This window comes from Scardinius erythrophthalmus (assembly GCF_964197995.2).
Source record: "Scardinius erythrophthalmus genome assembly, chromosome: 5".
NCBI lineage: Eukaryota > Metazoa > Chordata > Actinopteri > Cypriniformes > Leuciscidae > Scardinius > Scardinius erythrophthalmus.
The window spans coordinates 10920156-10927649 of record NC_138225.1 but is presented as its reverse complement, the minus strand read 5'-3'; the positions used below and the strand labels follow the sequence as shown (position 1 = coordinate 10927649).

General features: G+C 37.8%; 1 protein-coding gene across 1 annotated transcript in view; it reads left to right on the top strand.

Moving 5' to 3' along the window:
* Positions 1-318: 318 nt before the first annotated feature.
* Positions 319-7494, top strand: part of galnt9 (polypeptide N-acetylgalactosaminyltransferase 9) — a gene marked incomplete at both ends in the record, with an annotated part of 85407 nt that continues 78231 nt past the window's right edge. The window contains one exon of the mRNA XM_081366417.1: positions 319-559. Coding sequence (XP_081222543.1) covers positions 319-559 — 241 coding nt within the window. The remainder of the gene's footprint in view (positions 560-7494) is intronic.

The following is a 7494-nucleotide window of genomic DNA, read 5'->3' as shown; positions in this document are numbered from 1 at the left end:
AGTGCACAGCGTGATTAAACGCATGCTTTTAATCGGAGCATAATCTCCGTAGGCTGCTCTGACACATTTCTAAACGTTTGTAATGGGGGTCAGCACAAGACCCCGAGGCGGTGGGATTTGATTGCAAGCTCTATTACGTGTTTGACTTATATATCATATATACTTGCATCATCATATAGCCTACGCGCGTTGACCAGCTGTTAAGCTTGTGAAACTGCGGCGCGCGCGGGTTGTGTGTGGTGCTGAACGGACAGCTCCCACCACAGCGGATCGTATGGATCAATATTAGGGGTCTGACAGTGTCGCTCTCGGGCTTTAATGGCTGTGGCACGCAAGATCAAAACTCTGCTGACGGTCAACATTCTGGTGTTCGTCGGGATCATCTTGTTCTCGGTCTACTGCAGGATCCAGGACCGATCCGAAGAGCTCGTGCAGATCGGGAGGCTGTCGGATCAGAGACTGCGAGGCAGGAATGCCAAAGTTACGAACTCCTTGGACAGACAGTCCATTCTCAAACGGCTCGAGCGACTAGAAGATGTGGTGTACAATCAGTTAAATGGTATGTTAGCTTTAATCATCTTTGACTTTCATTAATAAGTCATTCACATGAATTACATAATGCATTATAAATCAGTGTTTTATGGACATTAAGATATTTAATCTAGATTCACACTTTGGATTTTATTGTGAAATTTACTGTGATTGAATACTTTAAATTAGACTTTTTTATCACATGACAATTAATTTAGACAAGTTTATGATGCAATAAACATGTCAGGAAGATCAAGACAGGATAAAGTGCACATAACCTATCAATATATATCAATCAGAGTGTTAGCACACTCCTAACTGGTTAAATGTAACGATATATTAAGCATTTTATGATTTCATAATTTTTTATGTTATTGACGAAATATAAAGTACTATGGGAAATTAGATAAAGGACAGTGTAAGGGCTCATTACCTGATTGTAACAGTATTTTGCTCTGTGTCTCTAACTCCAAGCATGTTGAGGGGTTTCAGAGATGTTGTTCTGAAAGTATTCTTGCTTCTCTGTTACATTATAACAGCAACTCTCTTGGACTTGAAGTTGTACACAGTATGTGAGAAGAGGATCATTTTTAGACTGTTTATTTATGTATTTATTTTGACAGCAAAAAGCAATTCAAGAAATTGAAGCAATGAATCAGAATTGAATATTACAATTATTCTAAATTTCCCAATCATGGCTGAGGATAAATTGCAGTATTCACAGATATATGTCCATATAAAATCTGTAGAATTCCACTGAATTAGACGCTGCGTCATTCATAAAATTCAACACATTTTTTCCTCTCTGTGTTCATGTATATTTGGTTGCATGATTATGCTTTCAGCTACCAATAAGAATGAAGAACTCTCAGATTTACATACATGTAGTATATTTTACCATTTTAAAATCCATTCCACATAATCCCACAGATTTTACCCCAAAAACAGTGCAGAAAAAAAGAAATTGTCCTTCTACGATCTTGCTTCCCATGCACTTGAATCTGTTCTTGCCATAGCCACTCTTGTCCTCTCTCTTCTGAGTTCTTTTCTTAGAATATTGGAGCCCATTTCCTCTATCATTATGTTCTTAGACCATAGAACATTTTCTTACAGAAAACATCTGAAGGTCACAGTTCACGTGATGTGCCATCCTTCCTATAAAAAGGTCTGTTAAAAGACCTATCACTCTCTTTTTGCTTTTCTTTAGTGCATCTATTTGATCTGATTTTTATTCCGTAAGACCACCACCATTTATGTATAAAGGGGGTCACTCTGTCAGTTAGAATTATCCATCTTGCATTTGGAGGAAAGCCAAGAGGCACTGCTTTACAAAAAAAAAAAAAAGAAGCCCTCTAATGTACCCTACTGATTGAAAGCGCTTTCATTCTGCACAAGTGCCACCACACATTTCTCCCGGAGGCTTTTCCACTCTGTAGATTTCACCAGTCTGTCACAAATCTTCTTGATGTTGGGACCGTTATACATTTTATTTTGACACATATTTATCTGATGCGCATAAAACGTGCCGACTGTGCTATTGAGACTGGAATTGGTTTTCCCTTGATGTTTTTACATTTCTGTTGCCGTATTTGCTTCCAATGTTGATTTGAAGTAATTGTCAATTTTTCTGTTGTTTATTTGTCTTGACAATGAGACCCAGAGGATTGCGCCAAGGTCCGATTGGATTTCTAGGACTCAGCGAGTTTTACAAGAAAGCAGTAATTGTCTGGCTGTTGATGGCGCCCTCATCCCTTGAAACATCTTCGCAAATATGCAGTAAATGTTTGTATGAGCATTACTTTGATGAATAATTTCCCAGAGAACAAATAAAACATAATCATTGACAGTGCTTCTGGTTTGAGATGGACAGATGAATCATCATTTACAACCCCCCAACGTTCATTAAATGAGAATCATAGTACACCGCATGATCATGCACCTATTTTTATTGAAAGGGCATTGGTGGGTGGCAAAATTGCAACTGAACTTGACAGCCAGGGATCATCATGCATTGTATTGCATGTAGTTGTGACCAATTAAGGTGTGACCTGACTGAATGGACCAGATTTTGACATAAATGGATGATTTTTGTCACAGTACTCTAATTAGTTTAAAAGTATACTGTACATGTTTGTGGTAAACAAGCAGTTTAATTTTGCTTTAAGCATATATCCAATAGCATAGAGATTCTTATGTACAGTAGTTGCTCTATTACTGTGCATTTACAGATGTTCATGGCCAGTTTGTTTATGTGATATGTTGGTGATAACAGAGAACTTAAGTCATATTGTGATGTTCATCATTCTTCTGTAGGATTGCTTTACTCAACTAAATCTGACCTTGAGGGATGCAGGATGCAAAGAGAGCCATTCAGGGATAGACAGTTGGTCCTCTCTGGCAGAGTTGTTTAGAAATGCTGGGTTATTGTGAAAAGACCCTTTATCTGACTGCTATAAAAATGCAGAGCTATGAGAATGTGCAATTAGCCCCTTGATTAGGCAGCAGATCTACCGTGAGCATTACCGCTAAAGTGTGTTAATTTCTACAGCTGTAGTTCGGTTTACCTTCGCAATCACAGATGCGTTAGACTGAACCGATTTCTAACTGGGAAGTGATATTAACAGAGAAAGCTACAATACCATTCAAAAGTTTAGGTTGGTGCGAAATATTATTATTAGTTTTTAGAAGAAGTCTATGCTCACCAAGGCTACGTCTATTTCATCAAAAATACAGTAAAAATAGTAATATTGTGAAACATTATTACAATGTAAAGAAAAAAAAACTTTTCCTAAAGGATTAGTTCACTTCAGAATAAAAATTTCCTGATAATTTACTCACCCCCACGTCATCCAAAAGAAAAGAAAAAAAGTTTTTTTGAGGAAACGCGGGAACCAACGGGTTGAAGGTCCAAATTGCAATTCCAATGCAGCTTCAAATGGCTCTACACAATCCCAGCCGAGAAACAAGGGTCTTATCTAGTCAAACGATCTGTCATTTTCTAAAAAAAAATAAACATTTATATACTTTTTCACCACAAATGCTCGTCTTGCACTAGCTGTGATGCGGCACACATTCCGAAATCACGTTGAAAGGTCACGTGTGACATATGCGGAAGTACCGACCTATGCTGCGTTCCAGTCCAAAATTGTCATGCCCTTCACTTGCTAACTTCCCTCCGTCTCATTCACTCGGATGTACGTCATTGCGAGTGCCCACTACTGGCGGAAACTGCGTTGGGCTGAATTGAGACGTCCTAAGCCCTTGATCACTTGGAATCAGCTGTGTAGTTGATTTATTATTTACATTAGTTTTCCCTTTAAGAATTTGTTTAATGCAGCATCCAAATGTATATATGGTGTTTTGGTTGTTTTCAATTGAATAAAATTAGAATTAATATATCATAGAGTTGTTTGTTGTGGTGGTGATCAGACGAGATATGTGGTGACGCCACAATCGTACTGCATTGTGGGACATATAGGTGCCTGAAGTGTACATATGAAGTAGACTCGCTCCCTCGGTCAAAATCGAGGGAGCGAGAGTCTGTCCATATAAACTTCCCTCGTCCACTTCATGAAGTGGAACGCACTTCAAAATGGCGGCGGGGATTCCCCCGAGGGGAAGTGCTTAGGGAAGTTCGCAAGTGCGTGTCTAAAAGTGGACTGGAACGCAGCAAAGCGAACGTTCAAAGGCTAATCCTGCGTCCCAATGTGCATACTATCCACCCTATCTGCCCTAAATAGTATTGACAATTACTAATGTCACATACTATTTAGGATGGATAGTATGCACATTGGGACGCAGGCAATGTCAAACACCCTTTACAAATAAATAAAATAAATAAAAGGTAAAAACAATGATTTTGAAGTTGGAGGAGAAAATTAGTTTTTCGCCCCACCCTACATTTTCCGCCTACGTCCGGTTACCGCCTGACCTTTCCAATGTGATTACGTAATGCATGAAGTCCTGGACGTGCAAGATGAGCATTTGTGGTTAAAAAGTATATATATTTGAATTTTTTTTTTTTTTAGAAAATGACAGATCGTTTGGCTAGATAAGACCCTTATTCCTCAGATGGGATTGTGTAGAGCCTTTGAAGCTGCATTGAAACTGCAATTTGGACCTTCAACCCGTTGGTTCCTGTTGAAGTCCACTATATGGAGAAAGATTTTGGAATGTTTTCCTCAAAAACCTTAATTTCTTTTCGACTGAAGAAAGAAAGACATGAATGTCTTGGATGCCATAGGGGTGAGTAAATTATTAAGTGAGCTACTCCTTTAAAATATCATTTATTCCAGTGATGGCAAAGCTGAATTTTCAGCATCATATACTCCAGTCTTCAGAGTCACATGATCCTTCAGAAATTCAAATGTGCTGATTTGGTGCTCAAGAAACATGTCTTTCTATTAGTATCAATGTTGAAAACAGTTACTCAATATTCAATGACTCTGATCGGATCGGGAGCACAAAAACTTAATCGGGAAATCCCGCTTCACAGAAAAACTAACTTGGCACTTAGATGTAGCTTCTGTGTACTGTATATGGCGTATCACACTGCGTGGGAGCCCCCTATAGGGTTGAGGCTGTGGTGTAGGTGTTACGTATGCCATGCATCTATAAAAAGTATGACCGCCCCGACATTGTTCTGATACAGAGTGCTGGTACTATGGATAATGTAATTTCCCTGGCTCTAGTCATTTAGAGTTAGAATGAAATCCAGGGGAAGAAATTCGAATATCAATAAACTAACTTCCTGCTCCCAAGTTTATTGAGATTACAGATATAATTTAAATGTTTTTTTTTTTTAAATATTTGTATAATTTGTTTCATAAAATTGTATGACCTTGTATTACTTTATAATTTCTGGGTATAAATCAGCCTTTTGAGTAAGTATTTCACCACCATCGAGGCTTTATGACCTAGCACATTTTACTGTCTGATGCATTCACAGGGGACTCTAAGGGGACTGTCCAATCCTGCCTTTCATGTCCCCTTAACCACATTTTCCTCATGAATATTTATGCTGCACTAGCATCAGTTTTGACATGAATTCATGTATTCATTCAGCTCCCAAATTACCTCAAAAAGGAGTCTTATCCTGGAATCCATAAAGGGTCAGTAAGACTTTTTTGTTCAAATCTTGTTACATAATTTAAAGCAATTCTGAGTAAAAGTGTATCAGGCCTGAATGCTGCCAGAGCACTTTACAAGAAAGCGGGAGATAAACTTGACTGGTAGTATCACAGATGGATGACTGAAGACCTCCACAAACACAGTGGATTAAACCATACTGGTTAAGCCAGTTATTTATATAGGCCTAAATTTTGGCACGATCTGTTGACGTAGGATGTCATGATGATTCGTAAAAAAAAGACAATGGGCATTGGGACGCAAGAATCGATCGTTTTATCTCGTATAGTGGACGACCACCTACGTCGCGTCTTTGATGCTTTACGACGTCCCGACAGAAAGACTAGCATGCTTCATTTTTTCAATTTATTTTGTCAAATCAACTTTTCTGAAGTCTCCCAATTCTCAGATTTTTCTTCTGAGATAAAGACTTCATGACTCCTTTCAGCAGAGATCTCAACAGTGCCTCAGATTGTGATCACATTTGCCAAGAGAACAAAGTCTGCACTCAAAAGTGAGAGATTTCAGTATGAGCGCCAACATTTCTCATGAAACTCTTCTAAGATCTACGCTATGCTATCCACATTCTACTTTTTTTATTTCTGTACTGTTATTATATCAACATACAGTACCAATTGTCTCCTTTATTTATATTCTTATTTCTCTTAAGTAACTTCAGAAGAGACATCTGAGAACTGGTTGATACTTAATGAAACTTAAACTGACAACTCAATTAAGTCTAGTGAGCTATCAAACAGTAACCTCTAAGCAAAAAGGAAAGTATTCCTCTGGGCTGGGATCTGTATTCTGGTTGTCAGGACTGTAAAACTTATCATGAGTAATTATTATTCATGATTTCATGATTTCATGATTCTGAACTGCCTAAGAAGAACTGCACAGAATATGCTTAAAAGAAAGTGGAATTGGAGCTATCTGTCATGAAATTCAAAGCTTTTTGCAAAAAAATAGCTAACAGTATCCGTTCATAAGCCATTTCTCAAAGACAGACTGCCGAGCAGCCTGTTAAAATAATGAGTCTGGAAAGTCCGGTCCATTACAGACAGAGAGAGAGAGAGAGCGAGAGTGTTACTGTACTCTATCCCTCCAAACAGAGTATCATGAATTTCAGGCACACGTCCTTCACTTTTTCAAAAAAGTCCTATATTTTTATTTCCTTTATTATTATATTCATATTATTCCTTTTTCCTTTACTTTTTTTAAAATAAACAAATGTGTTTTATTGAATGCATGAAATTTGCAATTAAATATTCCATCAGCCATGTTGAATAATTTTATCATTAAAAAACATTATTTACTATCCTATTAATAGTTTACTATTACATTGGGCATGCAATTCATTTGTATACATTTCTAAATGCAAAATAAATTGTCAGTTTAACAGTGCTTTGGTCAGATTTTCCATATAAGAAGTCTGTAAATTGTATATGTGTCCTAATATGTGCAACCTCATTAAACAATAGTCCCTTTCACACAGCAATCCTGGTAAATTACCGTAAAATTGCCTGAACGACTTTACCGGTAAATTCAAAAATGTGCTGTTCATACCGTTACCAGACCATTCACACATCAGTTCCAAAATACCGGTAAACTCTGCGATGTTGTTAACCGAAAGTGACCTCTAAAGTTGTTGACAAATCTCTTCATCTGCCTGGACGAGGAGAAGTGCTTTAGTTTCGGTATCACTCCAATTTGAAGACATTTGTAAACAGTGCTGAGTAAATGCATCATATGCTTAGTAATTTTATGAATGGCCCAGAGCGGTTGCTCTTTTAACAGCTTCTGATTGGCCCAAATCACTTCTTACATCAGCGCGTT